The sequence below is a fragment of the Bombyx mori genome, chromosome 25 (assembly GCF_030269925.1).
Source record: "Bombyx mori chromosome 25, ASM3026992v2".
Lineage (NCBI taxonomy): Eukaryota > Metazoa > Arthropoda > Insecta > Lepidoptera > Bombycidae > Bombyx > Bombyx mori.
The window spans coordinates 3,229,848-3,255,801 of record NC_085131.1 but is presented as its reverse complement, the minus strand read 5'-3'; the positions used below and the strand labels follow the sequence as shown (position 1 = coordinate 3,255,801).

The 25,954-nt window shown below is 38.6% G+C and overlaps 2 protein-coding genes across 4 annotated transcripts; one reads left to right on the top strand and one right to left on the bottom strand.

The window, feature by feature from the left end:
- Positions 1-446: 446 nt before the first annotated feature.
- On the bottom strand, positions 447-3,988 carry LOC101745459 (apolipoprotein D). The gene is made up of 4 exons (XM_004923322.5): positions 3,686-3,988; positions 2,637-2,844; positions 1,838-1,936; positions 447-1,379 (listed from the first exon to the last, which is right to left on the bottom strand). Exons 1-4 carry the CDS (start codon positions 3,800-3,802, stop codon positions 1,189-1,191), a joined length of 615 nt encoding a protein of 204 aa, XP_004923379.1. The 5' UTR covers positions 3,803-3,988; the 3' UTR covers positions 447-1,188.
- On the top strand, positions 3,937-15,470 carry LOC101745601 (uncharacterized). 3 transcript variants are annotated; one of them, XM_038020450.2, is made up of 5 exons: positions 3,955-4,071; positions 8,808-8,871; positions 9,253-9,466; positions 11,514-11,609; positions 14,006-15,470. In XM_038020450.2, exons 3-5 carry the CDS (start codon positions 9,253-9,255, stop codon positions 14,221-14,223), a joined length of 528 nt encoding a protein of 175 aa, XP_037876378.1. In that variant the 5' UTR covers positions 3,955-4,071; positions 8,808-8,871; the 3' UTR covers positions 14,224-15,470. The 3 variants fall into 3 exon arrangements, with proteins under 3 accessions (XP_037876379.1, XP_037876378.1, XP_004923380.3); XM_038020451.2 differs by lacking the exon at positions 8,808-8,871 and having other exon boundaries at positions 3,937-4,071; XM_004923323.5 differs by lacking the exon at positions 3,955-4,071 and having other exon boundaries at positions 8,694-8,871.
- The last annotated feature ends 10,484 nt before the right edge of the window (positions 15,471-25,954 follow it).

Below are 25,954 nucleotides of genomic sequence, written 5' to 3'. Positions count from 1 at the left end.
GGAGGTGTTGTTAACACTGGTCCTAGCAAGAGCACTGCTTCGCAGAATCTATCACCGGATCGGAAACGCGACCCACTGAGAAGATACGGCGAGAAATTCAATGGGCTGTGTCTATGGGTGATACTCTCCATGACGCGTAGAACAAACACATATGGAGGAGCTAAACGAAAGACGAGGCACAGAGATAAATTAATCACACATTGAATGAGTCTCGGTAATGAGGAAGATGAAATACTTCTGATGATGCAGAATGGTTCTTTCGACCCATGCGGACTCACATTACCTTCCACAAGATATTAAATTCGAAATTTTATTAAGTTTGATTTTGATTTTACAATCTACACCGTGGAGGTTTTTCGTGTCTCATTTTAGTAAGCAATTTATTAAAATAAAAAAAAGAGCGCGTCACACTATTTCAAATGCGATTTTCATTGAAAAAACTGAAAGCTTAATATAATTTCATTTATATTAATTAGATAAAATTAATTTATTACTAACAGATTAATCTTACTTAGAAATATATGTGCTGCCATCTATTATCAGGTATGTATATTGCCGCTTCACTGTAAATTATTGAATTAAGATACTATGTGCTTTTACAACGCTAAAAACTTAATTTAATGTTTTATAATAAAATTAATATATTCTTATTATGTGGTTATTTATTAAATTATTTACTCTAAACCGAATATTTTATTACTATGTTAATTATTCAGGGATTATAAGAAATGTTAGTACACTAACTCAATAAGTATATAGTAGTAATAGAAGATTAGTAGAAACCTTATTAAACTAGACACTAGATGGAGTTACACAATTTAATACAATTCAAATTGATGTTTAATTGTTATTAGATAAAGTTTATTTTTGAACTTAAATGTTGAATACCCATGTAGTGTCCACTCCAGTCCAGTGTGGTTAGGGGCTCATATTTGTATGAAATGGAATCGTTTGCCTACATTTGCCGCTAGGGGCGCTGTTCCAACTGCATACAAAATTGGGTTAACTTTTACGCTATCGAGAACGTTAAAAAACTCACACAAAGCACACAGATCGGAAGCTCTAGCCTAGAAGTTGTTTATCTGGATCGGACTACGTAAGTCCAACTCCAAGAAATAGGTCAATCGTCGAATCCAATTTGGATTGCCCGCATCCGTGAAATTAAAATCAATTTTTTTAAAAGATTATTTAATTTTCATCGACGGTTTTATAAACTGACTGTATGTGAGCTGTCCAATGATAGTTGCAGTTATATTCGGTGTGGTTCACTGGCATCAAATACGCGGCGTTGGCAAACGGTATAGAGTTCAGTTTCCTTCGTGTTTCATTCAGCACTTCGGGAGGTAGAGACTGCTCTCGTGATAAGATCCAAGCTAGAACTAAAATAATAGAGACGTTAATTTTTGTTTATAACAAAACTAGGTTGAATCAAAGGTTACTGCCTGATTTGACTCTTTAATAAAAGGTAATGACCGATTTTTTTGGGAGCATATGGTCGTTAATTCTTCTTCTTATATTTAGTTGCTTCACCTATGACAGAGACATCGTGATGTTATATTGAAAGGGACAGGTTTGATGCGCCTTAAGATTTCTGCTCGTGGCCATCTTTGCATAATATGTGCGATATCTTATCCATAATAGCCTATGTCGCTATTAAGAAAAGTTACATAAAATGTTTTCCTCAATCGAGGCTTACGGAGTGTACTCAACGGTTGAGTTGTGCCCCTGGTATTGCTGATGTCCATGGGCGACGGTAACCAACCACCGTCGGGTGAGGCGAACGTCCCTTCTACTTACAGCGACGGCAATAAAAATGCATCAATCTCGTGATACTCACTGTATTTCATGTCCATTTGAACATTGAATTTGCAGCCGAACAATATCGCGTAGTTATTGTAATCTGTTGATATAACTGAGAGTGGAATTCCAACGGGATCTGTTGAAAGATAAAGAGAATGTTCATAAATTTCGTATAGCCATTGCCTGCAACGCTTTTGCCTGTGTGAATACAAATGTTAAATTTTCGATTGTGTGCAATGGGTTCATTTACTTCATATCTCAAGGTAGTACTTATTAAGTAGAACGTACTTATATAGTGATGTTCAAAGGTAAATTTTTTTTTTATTTTTTTTTATTGCCTAGATGGGTGGACTAGCTCACAGCCCACCTGGAGATATAAGTTATAAGGTACAGTTAAACACTCATTGTGACTGGTAAGGTAGATGGGAAAAGACCTCGGGGGCGCAGCCCAATACGTTGGTCCGACCAGATCCGCACCGCTCTTGATTCCACATTTCACAACGCCCTCCACACCGCCAGAGACAAGAATGGATGGAGAAAAGTCGTGCGTGCGAAGGTGATACAAAAGGGTGGTCACGACCCTCAGCAATGAGGAATACGACGCAAGGAGGAGGAAACAGTCAGTACAGTTAAAACGGCTGCCCCACCCTTCAAACCGAAACGCATTACTGCTTCATGGCAGAAATAGGCAGGGTGGTGGTACCTACCCGTGCGGACTCACAAGAGCTCCTACCACCAGAGCTAGTTCGCAAACTTAAATAATTTATTATTATTAGTGCTATTACTTCACAGCCAGCAGCCGTGAAACTAATAACAAGAAAACAAGTCTTTCTCACCGATATTGCTAGGCTGGATATCAAATATAGCTTCGTCGCCAGGGTTGTAAGAGCTGTTCCGGTGGATAATGAATCGGATCCCGTCTCGTATAAAAACTTGTTCGATCTCCACTTTCCTGTTGCAGTATTGAAAACGTTTGTAAGCGCAGTGCCCTTTATCCTCGAACCAAGCGGGGAATCTTTCAATCTCGAACCATCTGCCTAAAAACTAAAAAAAAGGAGCAGTCACAGCTTGTGGACATCGATCCACAGACACAGTCCACTGAGTTTCTCGCCGGATCTTCTCAGTGTGTCGCGTTTCCGATCCGGTGGTAGATTCTACGAAGCACTGCTCTTGCTAGGGCCAGTGTTAGCAACACTCCCGGTTTGAGCCTTGTGAGCTCACCTACACGTCAAGGAGAAGCTGAAATAGCGTCTCAAGGCTATCAGCATAGGTAGAAAAAAAAAATTATTAATGTTGATCACTTAGCACCATGTGGACCGCGAGCTCTTTCATCTGTCTACCCAATAAATGAAACAAAAATAACTTTAAGTCGATATTCATTTCAAACGATATATTTCAAAACAATTATGTAGGTACATAAACGTGTACAAGGTATGCCACAAAAAAGTAACAACGTAATGTTTGTAAAATTTAACATAATGAAACCTTTCGTAGCTTTGCGCACTTTATTTTCTGTTATTCTGGCCTGCTGTCAAACACTTGCCTGTTACACCAGTAATGTGTGAAGTATACAAACAAAGCTAAAAATAAATTTGTAGTAAACATATATATATATAACTAGCATCCAACCCTCGCTTCGCTTCGGAAACTGTAATTTTTTATTGATTTTTCCAGTAGTTAATGGATGTTATTATACATATAAACCTTCCTCTTCAATCGCTCTATCTATTAAAAAAAACCGCATCAAAATCCGTTGCGTAGTTTTAAAGATTTAAGCACACATTTAAGCGCATAGGGATATAGTGGGATATAGGGGCAGAGGAAGCGATTTTGTTTTATACTATGTAGTGATTATATACAGAAATTGTTTGGTGTCAAAACTCACTCGGACCAAATCGAAATACTCCATCGTTTCCACTTCAGGGCATTGCCCGAACTGTAGAACCTGCCCTCCACTGGTATTCACTAGCACCACGACGAGAAATAAGTTTACTACATTCATTCTTAACTATTTGATACAAAACCGTCTTGTGCTAAATGTTCTGAATGATAAATGAAAAGTTTTTATCTTACTCTTATTCGAAGATAAAAACGATATTTTTTGACAGATGAAACTGGTGTTTCGTTATTGCGATTGAATTTATTTATCTTTGGCGATTTTGTCGGCCGGTACTGTGAAACTGATAGAGATTGACCTAAATATAAGACCTAAGATGTACCTACGCATATGTAGCGACTAGGCCGGAGTACGAATCATAAGCGACAATTTTTGTAAGTCTTATATAATTTATGTATCTATTACTACTAGACAAATATTAATAAAGACAAACAATATTCAATATATTCTCAATTTGACTACCGACTTTAAGCAATAACAAAAGTTTGACGATAAACAAAGAGTATATGTGTGGGTGTGTGTCAAATACAGTCGTGGTAGTGTGTGTAATGTTTTTTTTTATTAATTTAATGTATTTTTAATGCATAATTAACAAAAAATATTAACATTCTGCACTCCTTCTCTATATTCTCTATAAATGTTGAAAATTTCATACTCCTCCGTCCACGCAATTTTCGTAAAAAGGGATACAAAGTTTTTGCTTCACGTATTAAGATACTATTGCTTAAAAAGTGTTGCCAGAATGATTACACGGTTTTGGAATATTTATTCGCTCGTTTAATTTTTATTCTTCTTTCTCTGTCTTCAAATGTCTTCTTTTTCTATACGTCATCTCTACTCTCACACCGTTCTCTCGCATATCATCTTTCAAAAGTTCTTCTTCTTCTTCTTATCAGCCCACAGCCGTCCACTGCTGGACATAGGCCAGTTCAAAAGTTCATTTTGGTCTTTTAGGAGGCCCTTTCTTCACATAATTTACTTTCATAGCCAGAGAATAAATTCGTGCAAAAATGAAAACAAAAAAATAGCAAACCGAACTAAAAATTTAAATTATATTTTGTGATTCTAAGTCGCAATCGTCAGAGTAATTAAATTATCATCGGTCTTTGATAATAATATGGCTGCAAATTTTTATGTTAATTGGTCGTCTTGGAGTTGGTAGAAAATTACGTTGCGAGATACGTTTGTATAGAAAAATGATAAAAAAAATAGAAAACGTATAAATTTCGGAATGGCTGGAGGCCATATTGAAAGTAGTCAGGGATAATGACATATGACATTCTGCGCTTTTTTTTTGTTGTTGTTGCTTAGATGGCTGGAGGAGCTCACAGCCCACCTGGTGTTAAGTAGTTACTGGAGTCCATAGACATCTACAACGTAAATGCGCCACCCACCTTGAGATATAAGTTCTAAGGTCTCTATTTGATGTGGTCTTCGTTGTAATATGGCATTATATCTGGGCATATTGTGAGCCCACGCCGGTAGGTACTGAATTATTCCAGATGGTCTCTCGCACAATTACGGCACAATCGTATTTATAGTGAAATCCAAAACTAGAACTATAACTATAACTCATACTCAATAATAATTTGCGCAGGAGTTGCCGCCCCTTTCAACATGTCCTCCGCCTGAAGAACAATAGATCAAAGCGTAGCCATCTTGTGTCTTTACCACTTCGACAAATGAGATGCGCCGGCGACATGTTGCTGGGTGCGTGGTTTAACAGCCTTTGCACACGGCACTCGGATCACCTCTGATGTGATGTAAAATCGTATGATTTCGGTGCTTCGTTGAGATGTGCGAGTTGACTTGCTCACTCGCCACAGTACCACCACCCACTCTATTTTTGCCGTGAAGCAGTAATGCGTTCGGATTTAAGGGCGGGTCGTTATTAAATACTATAGAACTGATACTTAGAACACACGTCTCAAAGCAGGCGGTGTTATTTACGCTATTGATGTCTATGGACTCCGATAACCAATTAACACTAGGTGGGCTGTAAGATACCACCACCTGTCTACCCAATAAAAAACTACTTCTTCTTTTTCTCCACCTTATCCCACTAGGTGGGGTCGGCACAGCTAATTTTTCTCTTCCATTCTCTTCTATCACTACACAAGGGGGTCGCGGGTTCGAATCCCGCCAAAGGATTCTATCTATATATATTATTTCTATGATAAATATAAATGTCTTTTCCAGGGTTATGGATGTATATTAAATATGTGTATGTTTGGGATGGTATGGACATGTGATGAGACGGAATGAAAATGAGGTTGTTAAGAGAGTGTTAACTATGAATGTGGAAGGATTTAGAGGAAGAGGTAGACCTAAGAAGAAATAGATGGATTGTGTGAAAGACGATATGGGTAGGAGGGGAGTGAGCGAAGAAATGGTATATGATAGAAGAGTATGGAAGGAGAAAACATGTTGCGCCGACCCCAGGTGACTGGGAGAAGGGCAGGATAATGATGATGATGATGATATGTGTATAATAAAAATCTTACATTTATTTCCGTTATCTGGTACCTGTAACACAAGTTCTTTACGAACTTATCACGGGACCAGTTAACGTGGCGTGACTGTTAGTAAATATTTATTTATTTATTTATCAGCCGTCATCTCAACACTCATTCCTCTCTCTCTCTCATATCGTCATTCACACACTCCATCCATGTCTTCTTCGGTCGACCTCTTCCCCCTCTACCTTGCACTACCATTTCCATACATCTCCTAGTCACATGCATCTTCTCTCTACGCATCACATGTCCATACCACGCAATAAAAAACTACGTAGCATTGAAAGTAAAATGTTGTGTGTCCTGCTCTAGGACATAGAAATATGTTCTACTGAAATCACGAAAAGAAGTCTAAAGCACAAAAAAGGTTTTAATAACTCTGGTCTCACGTATTGTTCAAAGTAACTTACATATCATAAACTCTTTTTCCCCTTTTACAATTGTCCGGTAGCATACTTCAGTTGAACAGATGACAGTGCTTCTAAATGTTTTTGGCACTTATTAATTAATGCCTCTTCGGTTGTCCCAAATGCCGTGACGCATGATGCGTCTGCCTACTAATAAAATCATCATGGCCGAATTTATGGTACCATCATTTGTCATTGCGTCTATATTAAGACGAACAAATAACAAAAGTCGACCTCATTTTTTTGTTTCCCAAATTACCGTACTTATTGTATAGATCACGAGTAATTCAAACAAAAACGATTTCGTTTCCGATTCCTTAGTAAAAAAATGTGAGATTTTTGAGGATTTATTGTGTTATCGATTTTTTTGGGCTGCTCTAAATAATTGTTGTTTTGTTTTTGTTTGTTACCAATAGCAACATTTTGTTTGTTTTACTTACCTGCTTTTTTAAAAGGTTTGCAGACTGCAACGTCCCTGCTACGGCTACTTAGAAAAATTGATCTTAGGCATCAGGCAAGTATTAAGCTGTGAGTACTCTTTGCTGGCGGAAGTACGATAAAACCATCAGTAGGTACCATCGTCATGACAGTCTTGTGCTACGCGCAATGTTCTTCTTCTACGTACGCCTTTATACTACCACTAGCTTTTGCCCGCGACTTCGTCCGCGTGGAATAGTTCACAAATAATGCTTTATTTTAGAACAAATTTGGTCAGCATAAAAAACGTTATAGTGAGGCAACCTTAAACATATAGACATATGCTGTCGCGGACTTTTCTTTTAGATCTTTTAAAGGGGAACAATTCTCTCATACATTTATTTGGCGAAACTTTAACCGTTTCCGCAGCTCTCAAAAAGGAAAAAAAAGCCGATTTTGCAACATTCTGTATTGGTGCTCCGCCTGCGTTGATCTTAGCGTGATGTTATATAGCCTATAGCCTTCCCGAGATTAGCGCGTTCAAACAAACAAACTTTTCAGCTTTATAATATTAGTATAGATAGTCGGCACAATAAGTCCTCTTTTCCCATTCAGGCCTATCATACGTCTGCGCTGGGATCCTTCACGCGTTGATGCGTTCCAACTTGAGATATTCGTGAAATAGTTTTTTTCCCTCTTTTTAAATGAGCTCACGGCCGATCCGTAGAGAAATATCATTTGTTCCATTCTTTAAACCGAAACGCATGGCTGCTTCGCGGCAGTAATGGGCAGGATTGTGGTAGCTATCCGTACGGGCTTACTTTAAGCCTTACCGGTAGTAAATCTCGGTCGCGACTTTAAATTTCAAGGTTGAGTCTTTGACCTTCAAGATGACTACTTACGTTGTAATCGTTGAGGACTTCAGTAGTAACTTGACCCCAACGTTGAACTTGTCCACCCAACTCTTCTTCAACCCGTGTCTCCCCAATGCTGAGTGTAGGTTTCCTCGGCTGCACACCATTCTCTTCGGTCTCTTGCTTTTCTCATCCAATCTCTACCAACTACTTTGATCAGGTCTCCACTCCAGTACTTTTGTGCCCCACCGATGGTCAGTGCGACGGTAAATGTGGGCGGCCCACATCCACTTTTTCCGAGCCAACTAGATAAATGTTATTTTTAGTCTAATTTCGATAGAATTTCACGTGACCTTTTTCGCATCTTCATACAGTCCGACAGGTGGATTGTAATCTTCTTTTCCCATTCACAAAAAACATTAAAAATAAGTCTTACCGAACTGTGTTCCGTATCGATGCTCACAATTTCTCCTCAATTCTGCCGTGTAGCAGTAATGCGTTTCGGTTTGAAGGTTGGGGCAGCCGTTGTAACTATACTGAGACCTTAGAACTTATATTTCAAGGTGGGTTGCGCATTTACGTTGTAGATGCCTATGGACACCAGTAACCACTTAACACCAGGTGGGCTGTGAGCTCGTCCAACCATCTAGGCAATAAAAAAATCGTTTCAAATAGCAAAATTTCATTAAAACACAAAACTAAACTTTCAATTTATGAGTGTAAAAACGAAATTGCTCTAACCCAATCTCCGATTGAACGCCAGTCGAGACTCAACAAAAAACACCTTTTATAAAACAACTTCTTGCTTAGGACGCTCAGTCAATGTCGGTATATGATCGCTACAAGTTCAATTTGCCAGCGTTATTTAACTCAAAATGTTGGTGTATAGTTTAGTGTTTTTTTTAATTGTCAACAGTGACGCAGTGGTCAGAAACGAAACGTGTCCTGTGGTGACTCCAAGAGAATTAAATTGGAAAGACGTAAGGATTTCTTTTACCACTTTGTGACAACAAAAACTTTTGTGTAACCACACGCGTAACACTAATGTATCTCACTGAGTTTCTCGCCGGATCTTCTCAGTGGGTCGTGAATCCGATCCGGTAGTAGATTCTGCGAAGCACTGCTCTTGTTAAGGCTTGGGTTAGCAAATTCTCTCAGGTTGAGCCTGTGATCTCACCTACCAGTCCAGGCGTAGCTGAAATAGCCTCTCAATCTCAAGGCTATCAGTATAGGCAGGGAAAAAAAAACAAATAAATCAACTTCTTGCAGCATGGTAATAGCGAAATTACCGTTGTGATTTCCACGAGCAGTAACCACTTACGCCAGGCAGGTCGTATATTTAAAAGCAATTTTTTTCACAGATGGACGGAACATGGTACGTGGCAGCGGTCGCCACAGACATGCAGGTCCAGGGTGACTGCGCGATGATAATCTTCGACCACCAGGAGACCCCGGACGTTTCCATCAGGTGGATCACCAACAACACCGCTTCCTTCTATAACGGCTCTGTGGCTCTGACTCCTGATCCAAACGGCAACAGTACAGGCGGTGATCTTTTACTGGTGACCTATAATGGTTAGTTTATTTGTTCATTATCACGTGCTCTGGTCTAATGAGCCAGGTTTTTTTTTTATTGTTTAGATGGGTGGACGAGCTCACAGCCCACTTGGTGTTAAGTGGTTACTGGAGCACAGAGCACATAGACATCTATAAGGCAAATGTACCACCCACCTTGAGATATAAGTTCTAAGGTTTCAAGTATCAAGTAAGTCAAGTTACAAGGGCGGGATGATAAGTAACTAGCCTAACAATAAAAAAGTTAACTTTTCGTGATAAAACTAATTTTATTTTTCGACATAGTCTCCGTGAACCTCTACGCACTTATTCCATCTTCGTTCTAAAGCACTAATGCCTTCCATAAAATGATTTCTTTCGAGTCCTGCAAAATATTCCTCTACAGTGCCTATGACTTCATCATTTGTGGCAAATTTCTGTCCGCCCAAACAAGTTTTGAGCTTAGGGAATAAGTGGAAGTCTGATGGCGCTATATCAGGCGAATAAGGTGGGTGGGACAGCAAATCATACTTCAATTCGTTGATTTTTGCCATAGCTTTAACGCATGTGTGAACCCTAGCGTTGTTTTGGGGGAAGATGATTTTTTTTCGGTCGTTTTTGCTGAATACACTGATGAAAATTATCTAGAGGATTAGCGTAGTATTCTCCACTAATCGTTTGACCTTTAGGAAGGTAATCTATCATGAAGATCCCATCTGCATCCCAAACGACGGAAGCCATCACTTTTCCAGCCGACTTTACAGCCATGGCTTTTTTGGAGCCGGTCATCGCGATTGCGTCCACTGTTTTGATTGAATTTTTGATTCTGGCGTTTAATAACGAACCCATGTTTCATCTGTTGTTAGAAATCGACGTAAAAATCGGCATTATTACTCTGAAACGGTCCAGACATTATTTTGACTTTTGCACCCGAATCCTCTTTTGATCGTGCGTAAGCAATCGCGGCACCCTACGGGCCGATGACTTTTTCATATTTAATTCCTCACTTAGGATATGATGCACCCGGTCTTTTGAGATACCTGTAGTATCAGCTGTTTCAGATAACTTCAATCGTCGATCTGTTAAAACCATATCATGTACTTTCACAACCATTTCCGGAGTCGTGACGCTTTTTGGACGCTTCACCTTGGACACATGTACGACCGCGTTTAAACTCAGCCACCCAGTTTTTTACTGTAGTATAAGAAGGAGCACATTCACCCTAAGCATTATTTAACTTCATGCCCTTCATATGAAGAAACTTTATCACCGCTCTTTGTTCAATTTTATCCATTTTGAAAACACTTGACGAAATATATTTTCAAATGACAAAAAATCAATAAAATTTTCACGCCACCAAATTCAAATTCAGAACACAGGTAGACAGAGATACGAATTTAAAAATGACATACATATTTTTTAAATTTTAACTTTTTAAATAGTAGAGGCTAGTTACTTATCATCCCGCCCTCGTACAACGGCTGCCCCACCCTTCAAACCGAAACGCATTACTGCTTCACGGCAGAAATAGGCAGGGTGATGGTACCTACCCGCGCAGACTCTCAAGAGGGCCGATCACCAGTATGAAATGACTATTGGAGCCAATTATAAAATACCTTTTTTTGTTTCATGTAAATTTTTATTTCTTAAAACAAAGCTTCTACAGTCTATACTATCAAAACATCTATCCATCATTTTAAGAGATTTAATTTGATTCTAAAATGTATGTAATCAAAATTTTTGTTATATTAAACAATTGAACGTTCACTCAGGATTTTAATGTCCCCGAACTTAAGAATCCTGAAGTATTATGCACTTCCCTTTAAAAATTGTTAAAATTTTCCTGCCGGGCATAAGAGGACGGTTTATTTATTGGGCGAAATATAATTGGTGATTAATATTTTTAATATCAAAATTATATTAATTAATAATTAAACAGTTGATCTTTCGATTGGGGACGGTGAAAGCGTGATAATTTTCCTGTCAGACGTGAGGGGGCCGTTTATTTGCTAATATAATTGCTCACTCATGAATAACCGATTCTGAATTTATTTTATGTCCCTTATAGACAACAAAACGGAGACTTATTCGTTTCTGGACATCAACTACGAACATTATGCTGTCGTGTTCGCATGTTACAACAACGACGATGGTAGCAGCACATGTAAGTTAAAGTATTTTTACTGGTGTTCTTTAACGCTGGGGAATCTGGATACCAAGTCGAGGGGGGTAATGGACCGGGCTCTGTTGGAATCCGGCGCCTTCAGGGATTAGGAATGAGACGAGGGGGGGCAAGGTTCTCAATCTCCCCCAATTCCTAGCAGGAGACTATGGCTTGAAAATGGCGCGGGAGGTATTCGCCCCGACAAATCCACCACCGACTAAATCCCGTCGAGCTCCACCACACCAGCTAGACCAAAACTACGCTACCGCAGAGTACCGACACCCAGCTTATTTCTGCCGTGAAGCAATCACGCGTTTCAGTCTGAAAGATAGGGCAGGCATTTTACTGTAAAACTGTTACTTAGAGGTTATGTGTCAAGGTGGTGGTCGCGTTGATGATTGCTTTGCTGATGTCTATAGTCTCCGGTAATCGCTTACTACACGCAGCGAAATATCGGGAAATCATTAAAATTTTAAACGAAAATCTTAATCTTAATCTATAAGAAACATCTTTAATGAAGGAATATTTATAACAAGCTATCTAATCTAAGGCTGTAACAAGGTTATTATTTTGATCTTATGCGTTATGATGGAGTACTTTCGTCTTATGTACGTACTTCACAGGATTTGGTGACGTACGTAACTTTACTTGAACTGCAAGTTGGGCTGCCTATCGATAAAACGTAAGCGAAATACAAACAACAGAAATTGTTGTAGACGAATTTCATTAAGCCCTTCAAAGTGCTGAAACAATGAGTTATGGACTACCCAAAAAATTCCGTTGAAACAACTCGAAGTGACAAAACGTTCTGATGCCGAGTCAAGTAATCAATTGGTTGAATGGACAGAGGACGCGGTCGGATGGAAATGTTTTCAATCAATTAATTTTGATTGCAGTCTTAGATAATCCATCATTGCTTCCTCGTGATCATTAACTTCCTGTTTAATTTTTTGTTTATCGTTTGATTCGTATTATTCACTTACTAGCTTGTGTTCGTGACTCCGTCCGAGTGGAATAGTTACTTTGGTATCGTGCTAAATTTTACCTCCCACTTCATTTACGTGGAAAGTGAATTATAGAATGTTAAGGATGTTAAGCTAATGTTAAGCTATTTAAAACCCTATTTTGAAACATTATTTATTGTTGCTCCACTTGTATTGGTCTTACTGCGATGTTAAATGGGCTATCTAACACTGAAAGAATTTTTCAAATCGTACCACTAGTTCCTGAGATTAGCGCGTTCAAACAAACAAACTCTTCAGCTTTATAATATTAGTATAGATTAACGGGCCTTAAACTAGGCGGGGAATAATGTTGAACATTACTATTGCGATGGGTTTTAGCAAAATTTTTAATAACAACAAGCTCCCGATAGCGTTATTGGTAAGCGCTAGGATTTTTAGATGAGAAAACTAGCTATAATCGAAATAGGGTATACATGTTTGTCTGCTCCTAACCGGTATTTAATTCCTATGTCGATATAGGAATTATTAATTGGCAGAATTAATATCCTACTTGCAATTTTTAGTTTAAGCGCCGACATATCGAGAACTCATTGAATTTAAAAATCGTGGGAAGAATCCGTAAAATAATACCTACTGTTCATAATGTGGATAACTGTAAATGTTCAAAACAATTCGTAATGTATAAATTTCTAAAAACTAGAAATCCGCTCATTCAATATTCCTTAATGACGACGGTATATCTTGACTCTCAATAAGTATGTGGCCGGAAGCCACCAGTACGCGAATAGCCCACTGAGTTTCTCGCCGGATCTTCTCAGTGGGTCGCGTTTCCGATCCGGTGGTAGATTCTGCGAAGCACTGGTCTTTGCTAGGGCCATTGTTAGCACAATCCGGCTTGAGCCCCGTGAACTCACCTACATGTTAGGGCGAAGCTAAAATAGCCTCTCAAAGCTATCAGCATAGGTCGGAAGAAAGAAAAAAAAACGCAAAAACGGCTTCCACGAGATTTTGTTACTTAATTACTAAGCTTCCAGTTACTATTTTATTAGTCCGCATTACTTTCATCTTGAATATTTCATCCGAGAAGCTACCTGTTTAGATAAAAGACGAAGTCTTGCACCGGCGGTAAAAGTATCCTTTGATAGACGCTACGAATGTTGTTGTCCGGAACTTGTGCAAACATATCTTGTAAATAATATTAGAGCGATTAAGGTTCTGTCCGGACATCTTATGAGATATCTTCCTCTACTACTTTTTAGTGCAGTTTGAAACTTGGACCTCTAATGAGGACTAGGGCGTACTCGTTGTGCTAACAAGTACCCTTAATCATCTAAGTGAACTCCACCATCATCATTACGGCTAGCTAATGAACTTGAGAAAAAAATTGGATTTTTTCTTCAAAAACATTAAACAATTTTTAAAAATCTCCAGATGAAATTTGGAAATTGACGCGCACGCCACATCTGAAGGACACGGACGCCGTGAAACTAGACCAGGCTATAGCGAACTACAGTCTACAAGGCACACCTTTCATCAATTTTAATAATACAGAAGACACTTGCCGGATTAACGCTGGCAGACAGTTGGATGCGTCGACTCTCATAATGACGTCAGCGGCTGCGATCACGCTCCTCAGGCGAATGTTCTAGATGGAATAGCGAATCGGACCGCTCTTAATACTATTACGTGCTGGGGTTCGGGATAAATAAATGTTCCACCAAAGTACAACTTAAAACTGTATTAGCACTTAGAACACTTAAAACACTTCACAAACACTTTAAAATTCTCAATTTGCATCTTCCGCCTCGCTTCAGGTGATCCGTTCGCTCTTTTGCTTCGAGTAGTTCCGATTACTAACTGCATGTCATCTCTACAACGCTTTTATAGTCAAGACGAAATCCCTAGAATCGTCGAGAGTATTCCACGCAAGTCGAGTATTGTGTGTTTCCGTTATCTCACAATAGATGGCGTTGTACTTCTTAAGCGTTCTAGACGCTAGAAGATCCTTCTATATTCGTTCGGCTATTCGGCGATAGATGGCGTCACGCTTACCGGCGTAGCAATATGTTGATCGCGCAATAATTAGGCTGGAACGTGACGTCGTTTCTGGTCAAAATAAAGTACAGTCTAGCCATAGGGCTTAATTAACTTATTATGATTAGGCACATTTGACATCTTTATTAAGGTTTAATTTGACTGGAACGAAAGAATGATCGTCTTTGTATATCTAATTAATACAAGAGTTATTTATTATATACAATTTTATTTGTAGGTTGTGTATAACTTAAATTTGTGGGCATTGATTATCCAGCGCTGGCTAGATTTAAATTGGTTAGTGAAGCAGAAAACTTAATGTTTATAGATGCATACTGTGCATACATAATGTTTTTGGCAATAAGTATTATTGGATCCGAATAATGTCTTGTGCACAGCTGGAACGGAATTCAGAGCCCTATCCATAAGTCAGAGTCTAACCTGTAGAAAGTTAGAGCATCAAAATTTTGACCATCAATATTTGGATTAAGTGTAAATCAATTTTAACAGTAATTAACTAAAAGTCGGGTGTTATTAAATTATTTATTTAAATTTAAAATATTATGATTTTATTTATTTATTTTTTGATTGATTTTATTTATTTTTCAAATGTAAACCTAAAAATTGTTCAGTAACAAATGTTTTAAGTTCTCTTCTGCAGAATTATATTACACTGACATCTAGCGTAACATTAAAGAACCAAAAAACTTGTTTAAACGGTGGAATCATCTCAGAGCAGTAGTTCAATGTATTGAAATAGATGGCGCTGTTTTACATTTAAAGTCTCAAGTTTCCATTGATGTTAATAAATTATAGGAAATTTAATGGTACCACTAACTACCAAATAAAGATATAAAGTTAACGCAAATACTATTATTTAGAAAGATCAGTGTGCTAAGTGCGAGTTTTTTAACTTTCTCGATAGCGTAAAAAAACAGTGCCCCTAGCGGCAAACGTAGGCAAACGTTCCAACTCCATACAAATTTGAGTTAACTTTTACGCTATCGAGAACGTTAAAAAACTCGCACCAAGCACACTGGTCTTAAAAGTTTTCCTTTATGATCATTCTAGTATCTCCATGATGATCTTGTTCAAAGGTTCATTTCTATTTGGAATTTAAACTGGTTCAACATAATTCTCTGTTGAGATGGAAAATTCATGAATAACATAATAATTTTTATAATCAAACGCCCAAAACGTGATAGTACTACCACAATTATTACGAGGCACTAGTAGTACTACTGAAAAGTAATAAAAATTCTACTACCTCGAATGCAGTTCCTTATAACAGACTTCCGTATCCATAAAGCAGCAAATTTCAAAAGTTTTTCCGAGCTCTTTTATCGACACTAGAGCTTTCAAAGTTGTCCGTTATTACTGTCTCTACTTTACGATTACACCTCTAGCTAACCAAGCAAACTTACCGAGTTAGGTCCTCATTGACTTTTATGTTAGTTTTTACACCAGCAAGCGTCGCTCGGTTTCCCAGCGAAACCACGAATCCTTGACCCAAACTGCTACTTATATCGGAGACTTAAGGTTTGTATTCGATTGAACTTGAAAATTTAGGTAAGTTTCTATGTTTGGTTAGGAGCTGATTAGTATTATACTTGATAACGTAGTGCTATGCTCTCGGTAATCTTATGTACTAAAGGCATACCTTAGCGGAGATAATGTGACGACGGAAAGTAATTTTTTTTAAAGAATTTTCTAGATCGAATCTATTTTTTTTTAAGTGATCATATATCTTTGAAGTGAGTTAACGAAATGCTTGGTATTATTATTATGCGGTTAGCTACGTCACTTTTAATATAGGACAACGGTTTTATAGTATTTCGGATAGTCTTATATTTCTTGATCTTGAAATTTAGCAGTAGGGTAGGGTATGACCGCTCTGCCTATTTCTGCCGTAAAGCAGTAATGCGTTTCGGTTTGAAGGATTGGGCTTCCGTTGTAACTATACTGAGACCTTAGAGCTTATATCTCAAGGTGGGTGGCGCATTTACGTTGTAGATATCTATGGGTTCCAGTAACCACTTAACACCAGGTGGGCTGTCAGTTCGTCAACTCATCTAAGCAATAAAAAAAAATGTCTTGATAGTATTCATTTTTGTTGTCCTATATGAATGGAAGGTATCGCTTGAGCGAATCCTAAAGTACTTGGTACACGTTGCCAGGAAAGACGAAGACGATCTTGAAAAGCTGGTGGTAGCTGAGAAAGCGAAATAAATTATGTAGCAGGACCAGAACCCAATGCGTGGCCAAATCCACATCACACTTGATTTTAGGGTCTAAGATGCTCTCTGAGTAGCCAAAGACAGGGTAAGGAGAACAGGAAAGTCATGGATGGAGGTGCACATGACCCTCAGATATGAGGGGTACGACTAGAGGAGCATGCTTATGTTTTAGTTGCTACCGCATTTTCTTGGGGTTTGAAAGATTTTTTTTTAGTTCGATCGCTTTGTATGGCAGTATGTTATTTGTGGTAGGGCTTCTTGCGAACCCGCAAGGTTGAGTTCCATACCTCGACTTATTGATGCCGAGAAGCAGTACGCATTGTAATTTGAAGGGTTAGATTACACAATTGACGCTTAGACTTCCGTAAACGCTACGATGTCTAGTGGCTTTGGTGAACCGGTATGTCGTCCGCTGGATGCGAGCAACGCAGTACTGATCGTTGTGGCGAGGCTTGGGGAGGCCTATATTCAGCAGTGGACGTCTGTGTACTGATAGATAGTTAGATAAACAGTGCCGTCTCGTTCACCGGTTAAAATCACGTTCCTCGAACTATGAAATTCCAAAAGAGATTTGCATGAAAACGTAAAACAAAGTAAACTTTTTTTTAAAGCTAAAACGAATGAGAAAAGAATCGAGAAACTTTCATCAAATCCAGTTAATTGAGTAATAGATTATTCTTTTAAATTATCACGATTGTCGGCCATTGTTATATTCTTTTGTTTCAAAAGAAAAATCGTCGCCATTGTGGCGTGATGGCGTCAAATGAGCCTTGAAAATGACTTTTATGGTATTGTTTACTGGCTTTCGTTACAGAGGGAAAGGTTTATGATTATTTCAGTACATAAGCTAACGTGCGTAATGACGTAGTGGTAATTCTTATGGTGAGTCTAGTAGGTCAAAGTCAAAAGCTCCGAAAGCCAACATCTTATCTATTATTGTACTTTTTGTTTTTAATGTATCGCACTTGTATTATTTGTTTTTTTTGGTGTACAATAAAGAATACTCTCTCTCTCTCTATCTTATCTGTTCTATAGCGATTTTTGTTGTTTTTTTCCCTACCTAAGCTGATGGTCTTGAGAGACCATATTAGCGTCACCAGGCGAGGCTATCACGAAGCTATTGGGCGTTCGTTATAAAGGTCGGTTTGTTGTGTCTCAAAGTGGGTGATTTCCATGGGCTCCGGCAGCGACATACGTCCAATTGAACCTTAAATTCGTGTAGCCTATACAAAATTAGAAAAAATAAATTATTTTCCAAGAAAGTCCGAGTATATATGCGTTACGAATAGTGCTAAAACAATAATAATATTGCCAATAAAATTCGTAGCGTGTGTACTCTCTCAAAAGTCAAAATGCAAAATTTATAGAAATAGTAAATAGCAATAACAATTTAGACGAACTAAATTACTCTAACGTACATCTAAAGTACCTAACTATTAAGTTGAATGTCCGTTGAAAATTTCTTATATAATAATTGAAAGCCAGACTTTTTTCGGTTTTTAACTGGACGGCATTTTAACCTAATTCGTCGAGAAAAATACAATGTGTTCGTCCGTAATAAAAAACACGTGCTTCAAGTTTAAAACAGTAACCGTTCTTTTTACGAAGGTTTCGTTTTTCATTAGCAGATGCATTTTCACACTTCGCTGCGATGCGGTGCTGCTACTATGGGTTTTAGAATACGAATTTGTTTTTATTTTTATTTTGTTACAGTATACTGAACAGAGCAGTCTGGAGAGACATACCTCTCAGACCTCTGACCTTTATCGAGGGTGACGAGGCCCACCGTATGGGCTGGCCAAAGAGAGTGATGGGGCTAATTGCGGAGATGTGAACTTGAAGGGGCTTCAAATCGGTGCGGGCCGCGTGAGCGAACACTACGCTCGCATACGTCATGACGGGGCGTATGCAAGTTTTGTAGAGAGTTACCTTATTACGGAGGGTTATTACGGAGGGACAGTTTGCTTCGTTTGCAAAGCATGGGGTACAGACGTCCTAATATGAAAGCGGCACGGTCGCGTACCGTTTTGATGTGGGGACGGAATGTCAACCCTCCGTCGAGGGTGACGCCTAGGTATTTGACCTTCGAGGCCCACGGTATGGGCTGGCCAAAGAGAGTGATGGGGCTAACGGCGGAGGTGTTAATGCGCCTATTAGGGAGTGGGCTGAGACGCGAGGTTCATAGCTCAATTATAAAGGGTTATAAGTCCTATCCTTCAAAACGGAATGCATTACTGCTTCAGAGAAGAAATAGGCAAGGCGACGGTACCTATTTCTTCGACCTCCAATGGAGGCCTATCCGTCCCAAAATTTGAATTACGCTAACCACCTTGATATATGAGTTCGAAGCGCGAATATAATTTTAGTACGACTGCTCGTCCAATGGGAACGCTTGAGTGCTTTGTGATAGAAACTAGTCTGGTGGATGCCTACACGTGCAGACTCGAAATACCCTCTACCGCAAAGTCAGTAAAATACATAGTAGCATATTACGACTTACAAGTAAATCCTAGGTCACGTTTTGCTTTAATTAAATTGTAACAAATGAATTCAGTTATAACTATACTTTTGAAGTGGATTCTTTTGTTCAGGCGATTGTTGTAGTGCATCAAAAGTACCTACACAGCTGTCCTGATGGTAGTGGGCTGTGAACGAAGATCAGCAATGTCTTACTGGCCGTAGGACCTCTTGTGAGTCCGCGCGGGTAGGTACCATCACCCTGCCTATTTCTGCCGTGTAGCAGTAATGCGTTTCGGTTTGAAGGGTGGGGCAGCCGTTGTAATTGTACTTGAGACCTTAGAACTTATATCTCAAGGTTGGTGGCGCATTTACCTATGGGCTTCAGTAACCACTTAACACCAGGTGGGCTGTGAGCTCGTCCACCCGTCAAAGCAATAAAATAAAAAAATGTCGGAGAGATAGTCCAAGTCTCTGCCTATCACTGAAAATCTACCCACCAAACGCAGTAATTAACTGTTGCTGTTCTCTATGGAAATCTTTGAGGCGATATAGTATTTTATTTTATGCTTAGGGCGTGCAGTCCACCTTCCAGGAGCACAAAAATTCAAGAGGCGTAAGGTCGACACATATGAAATAATTCATTTGTTAGAAAACAGGCAAAAAATAATATATATATGTGGGAATATTTAGGTGTAACCATTGGCCACACCGACCTGACAGATGACAGATGGTGCATGAAGTATAAGTGACAGATTGATTAAGACGAAATAAGAAAAGACGTATATTTTTGTGAATTGGTGATTAAATAAAATTTAACAGATTCGCTAATTTCATTGTGCACCGCGATCCCACATATATTTAAATGCAAAACCATTTCGATAAATAGGCTAACTCATGGAAAACCAATTTTCATCTTCATTCTTGTGCCCTTCTCCCAGTCGCCTGTGGTCGGCGCAATATGTATCTGACTAAAGCCTGACTAAAGCTAGTACAACCTAGGATCAAGGTAAACAAAAGCATTTCCAAGGAGGGTTGACGTCAGACAGGCGACCGGTAGTAAAAAAAATAATGCCAAAGCTTAGAGAAACATGAGAACGGAAAACCAACTTTCAATGAAAAATAATCTATCTGTCAATCTTTTTGTCCACAGATGTCCACTACTGGACGTAGACGTGAATAATAATAATTTGCCTTATGTTTAATCAATGCCAGCTGGAAGTGGCATAGTAGTGGTAGTGGCAGTCGCATAGTAGGAGACACGTTTGTGATGTGTTGATGTGTTTTTTTTTAATGTACTGTCCGCAGGTTCTCTGCAAACAAACTAGGCGTCTCACAAAAAACGAAAAGCATTACAATCGACTCAAGATCGTGCGTGCCTTATTTTTTCATAAGTTTGATAGTAATATACATGGAGTCAAATGAAGTTATTGTTCGCTTCTCAGTTTCTTCTTCTTCTATTTATGCAGTTTCTCATTAATAGTGGCCAATTTCGTGAATGGGGTCGCCGGAGTCCATAGACATCACGACGTGCTCTCACTGTCTTGTAACACGGCGTCGAAGTCTCAATAATATTGTATCAGGCCTTTGTCGCCCTTAAAATCGAAGAGTATGAGAGTATGGCGATACCTACCCGTGCGACCTTACTTCTTTTTTACGGGCAAGGCACTTAATCTCTCACGAGGTGTCCGCGCGTAGGGGTCTTGCTGGGTATATGGGAGTTGACGGTTGCAGATGTTGGGAGTAGACCGGCCCAAGAATGTTTTAAAGATCCTACCCACCAAACGACTCCCCCTGCAATCTCTTAAACGACGCTTACAAAACATTGCCTATTGACGGTTACGCTAGTAAGTTATTCAGTTAATGCTGTTGCCCATTCACCGATGCAACATTTCGTCGCATTTCACGACACACACGACAAGACATAGGATAGTACTATGCTCGCTACTGATACCACCCAGCGAACTTAAATGCTGCTTGAGGATGACAGAATACCTTTCCCCATTAATAAAAACCCGTATTCCCTACTATATGACGTTTTGGTATTCCTGCTGTGGGGACAATGTCGGCTTCTAATGGAAAAAGATTTTTTCAAATCGGTCCAGTAGTTTCGGAGTCTATTCGAAACAAACAAACAAACAAATCTTTCCTCTTTATAATATTAGTATAGATATACATTTACGTACGTTCAATACTATTTTCTTTCTCTTATTATATGTCTTATTATATGCCTTTTCGGCCTTGTCCAAGCATCTTTAAATCGTTCTAAATTCTAGATTAGTTGCCGCTAGTAAGCTTGGTTAGTTGGTAGAGAGATTGTAGCAACGTCTTTTGACGAATAATACAAATATACCGAAAAAATTAATTAGCTAATTTTTATAACTAATTTTAATTTGCGCGAGTCATTAATCGGTCGAGTCGCCATTTACTGTTGGTAGGACCTCTTGTGAGTTCGCACGGGTAGGTACCACCACCCTGCCTATTTCTGCCGTGAAGCAGTAATGCGTTTCGGTTTGAAGGGTGGGGCAGCCGTTATAACTATACTGACACCTTAGAACTTAATCTCAAGGTGGGTGGCGCATTTCAGTCGTAGATGTCTATGGGCTCCAGTAACCACTTAACATCAGGTAGGCTGTGAGCTCGTCCATCCATCTAAGCAATAAAAAAAATCCTACTCGAGTTTTGGAGTTTGGTAGCCAAGGGGAATCTAATCACTAAGCAATGTCTTTCGTTCATCCAAACGTCATATTTAGAAAGATACAATTAGAAAAAGTAGCGATATTTCACGTAAACTAAAGCCACCGGACTAAAGACCGTCGTCGCTATTGCAGTCAAGCCAACAAACAACCTCTCTTTTCAGAGCTGTTGTTAAGCTAATTCATCAAGATCTTCATTTCCATCTAAAGCAATGTTTCTTATAACATTTTCTTCGGGTGAGTCGGAATCATAACTCAATCGGATGCATGGTTCAGTAGTTATAACGGAACATCCGTAAAAACCACTGTAGATTTGTATATAAGTACTAGCGACCCGCCCTCGCTTCGCTTCGGAAACATTAAAACACACATGAACCCAAAAAATTAAATAATTTTTTTTTTTAAAAAAAGTAGCCTATGTTCATCAGGGACAATGTCGGCTTCTAATGGAAAAAGAATTTTTCAAATCGGTCCAGTAGTTTCGGAGCCTATTCGAAACAAACAAACAAACAAATCTTTCCTCTTTATAATATTAGTATAGATAGATATGGAATTTTGTTTCAAATTTAGTTACTTGTTTATTAATTAGTATTTATTTTGTTTTCGCTGTATTTACATCTAAGCTAAACTCAAAGATGTGACTATGGAATTTTCAAATGTATCTAAAGCTTTTTAACTTTAATCAGAACACAGATCGTAATGCGATAACACAATTATGAATGTTTGATTCAGAATTCGGAATAGTTCAATTCGTATAACGTAGAATTTAACGCCTCCCAATAGTTACGATTCAGCGAAATATGGCACAATGTTTTCCAATAAACCAGGTTATGCTCGAACGAGTTATTAAAAGTTGTGTTGCTGACTATGGTCGCCACAAAATAATAAATAGACTGGATAATTCTGTGGTTTCCTCGACGTTTTGTTCGGTATCAAATTGGTTTCGCTGCAAATATGTTTTGCTGGCGTAGCTGGAAATAAGAAATTGATCGGTTTGCCGTGTACATGGCATGCATGCGTGCTATGACATGTCCTTCTTCAAACGAGGCTTGTGGAGAGTACTTAACGATAGACAGCGGCTTGGCTATATCCCTGGCATGCAGGCGTTCATGGGCGACGGTAAGCACTCATCATCAGATGGGCCGTATGCTCGTCTGCCTACACGGGAAAAAAAGCTCCGCCCATTGGTGCCGTGGATGCTCCCGCCATGAATAGTTGTTATCAAAGATAATTGTATTAGGATAATGGGTATCCTGTACAACAAATAAAAGTCTTTATTTGTTTTTATTGGATAAAGATATTAGAGTTGTATTAGTACCCTTAGTTTTTAGTGAGTAGGCAAATACTCACACACGACTAAACGCAATACATATCGTTTGACGCCTGCCTCATATCAAGACGTAGAATAGATATGAGAAGACTTTAAAAATTAAAAAAATACAGTTAAAAGCGCGAAGTGTTCGGAAAACATGGTCACCCTGTTTCTCACTCACGTTACTTTATATATTTGAAAAATGTACTCAGAATTTTTTAAATGATACGCTCTTAAAATTCTTGAGTATACTCGTGTATTGAGTTGTATAAAATTATTTAGGTTGTATTGGGGAAACTGTTAATATTTGAACCAGGAGAAGATATTTTTAACAAACTTGAATTTTCATGAATGTTGGTTTTTGCCGTGTCTTTATTGGTACGGTGATAATGTTGCTAAAAGAAGCGCAGCGCTTAGGTGCTTTGCAGGTCTATTTTATTTATTTATTTATTGATGCACAAAACAAATTACAATCATTACAGTAGGTATATATTAGCTAAATCGTACAAGTAGTGCCTATATTAGGATTGCAATCTAAATGGTATGTCCACTCAGCAAACCCATGTTAATGTACATAATTTTGACTATTGAAAACAATAATACAAATAATAATTAAAAAAGAAAAAAAAAACATTCAGTCAAAGAAAAAAAAAAAGAATAAACTCTAGTCGCGCGATGCAGCTGACACGCCCAATCTTGAGTTTATTATACAATAATATTTTGTTGTAATAATGTACGTATTCCCTTAAAACTTTTCACAGCTCCCTGTATAATTGTATTGTATAATTGGAATAGATTGGTCGTATCATCCCTTGCGCAACGAAAGATTCAAAAGGCCCGTATCTATTAACAGAACACATCATCATCATCATCATCTTAGGCCTTACAGCCCAGGGTGGGCCTTAGCCTGGTCTAGTATGTATCTCCCTCCCTGTAGGGCTTTCTTATTCCATTTCCTGACACCGATAGCTTTGAGGTCGCGTTCCACGCCATCTAACCATCGGAGTTTGGCCATCGATTTCTGCGGCCCTTTGGTTTTCCATAGAGCAGTTGTCTTGGTATTCTGGTCTCCTCCATTCAAATTACATACCCTGCCCATCGTAGGCGTTCAATTTTTATAGTTTTAATGATACATTACATCCATACATACTTTTATATTACCTACTTTTTTAGTTTTAACAGAACACACCTTACCGAAATTATTCTAAGAAGTAACAAAAATTGTTACTGCATTAAGTTTATAAAGAAAACACATTTCCCAAAACAAGTACGGTAAACAAGATAATAAAATTGTACATATACCTAGCAGTTCAGAACTATACACAGGCGTTAAGTCGGGAGTATAAAACGTTGGAAGTGGCCACGCAGATTGTTTTGTTCGTCTTCCGTCTCAGAGTGAATTGGCTTCGCAAAGAAAGCTTGGAACTTTTCAACTGGATCCGCCACAGTGAATTGCGAGCAAAACAATGGTTACACACTGACTCTTTGGTCGTATAACATAAAAGATTAAACAACAGATTTTTAGTGGGAATCCGATTATTCATAGTTATATATAAACACTAGTGACCCGCCCTCGCTTCGCTTCGGATACATTAAATTTTATTATTGATAGTTGAGCCCCGCGATGTTACCCGCAGATATTGTCGTACCGCGGGTGACGACGCGGGCGAAGGCATTCTAAAAAAAGTAGCCTAAGTTACTCCTTATATCATCAGCTTCTTATCAGTGAAAGTCCCGTCAAAATCGGTCCAGCCGTTCCAGAGATTAGCCGGAACAAACAGACAGACAGACAAAAATTGTAAAAAATGTCATTTTGATGTATGTACCGTATATATATTCATATGCATGTAGTAAAAAGCGGTTATTTCAATATTACAAACAGACACTCCAATTTTATTTATATGTATAAATAAAGGTATATTTTAGCTCAAACTATAAATCAAATACATCACAATGGTGAAGTGACAGCCCACGGAGTTTCTCGTCGGATCTTCTCAGTGGGTCGCTTTTCTGATCTGGTGGTAGATTATGCGAAGCACTGATATTGCCAGGGATAGTGTTAGCAAATTCACTAGATTAGAGCCCCGTGAACTGACATACTCGTTCGATGAATCTAGTATGACCCCTAGAGGTCACTAGAATAGGTAGGGCAAAAAAGGTGATGTGTGTATATGTGAACATTTTTGATAATTTGTTATTTGATGTGAGGGCTTTTTAAGTCGGGTCGTGATTGTCTGAGATGATGCAACAATTTTTTTTTACTATCACCCCCCGAGAAGATTTCATTGTTATTATCTAGAACTACTCCGCTCATTCACAATTAGATGTTAGAGATCTATTTTACGTTACGTGACGATTTACGGAAGAAATAAGTCCCCTATTTTCTGTTTACATTTGATGCAATAAAAAAGTCCACTGGTTTTGTTTCGCCGGTTTTTCTTGGGACCTTTTTGAAATCGATCTTTCCCGATTTGATTATATATCCTACAAACGAGACTAGAAAAGAGTCTTCAGCGGTAAGCAGTGATTGGACCGTGTCCTTGACATCCCTGACGTCTAAAAATCTCATTTATCCGCAGATTAATTGTTAGGTTTGCTTTTCCAAAGAGCCGTGTGTTAAGTGTGAGCTAAATGCAAACCCAAA

Excerpts from the sequence above, each read along its gene's own strand:
- LOC101745459 (XM_004923322.5), bottom strand. The coding sequence starts at position 3,802 with ATGAATGTAGTAAACTTATTTCTCGTCGTGGTGCTAGTGAATACCAGT. Across the intron at positions 2,845-3,685 it reads AGTATTTCGATTTGGTCCGA|TTTTTAGGCAGATGGTTCGA; the intron begins GTGAGTTTTGAC and ends CCTTTTTTTTAG. Across the intron at positions 1,937-2,636 it reads TATCCAGCCTAGCAATATCG|ATCCCGTTGGAATTCCACTC; the intron begins GTGAGAAAGACT and ends ATCTTTCAACAG.
- LOC101745601 (XM_004923323.5), top strand. The coding sequence starts at position 8,767 with ATGTTGGTGTATAGTTTAGTGTTTTTTTTAATTGTCAACAGTGACGCA. Across the intron at positions 9,467-11,513 it reads TTTACTGGTGACCTATAATG|ACAACAAAACGGAGACTTAT; the intron begins GTTAGTTTATTT and ends TGTCCCTTATAG. Across the intron at positions 11,610-14,005 it reads CGACGATGGTAGCAGCACAT|ATGAAATTTGGAAATTGACG; the intron begins GTAAGTTAAAGT and ends AAAAATCTCCAG.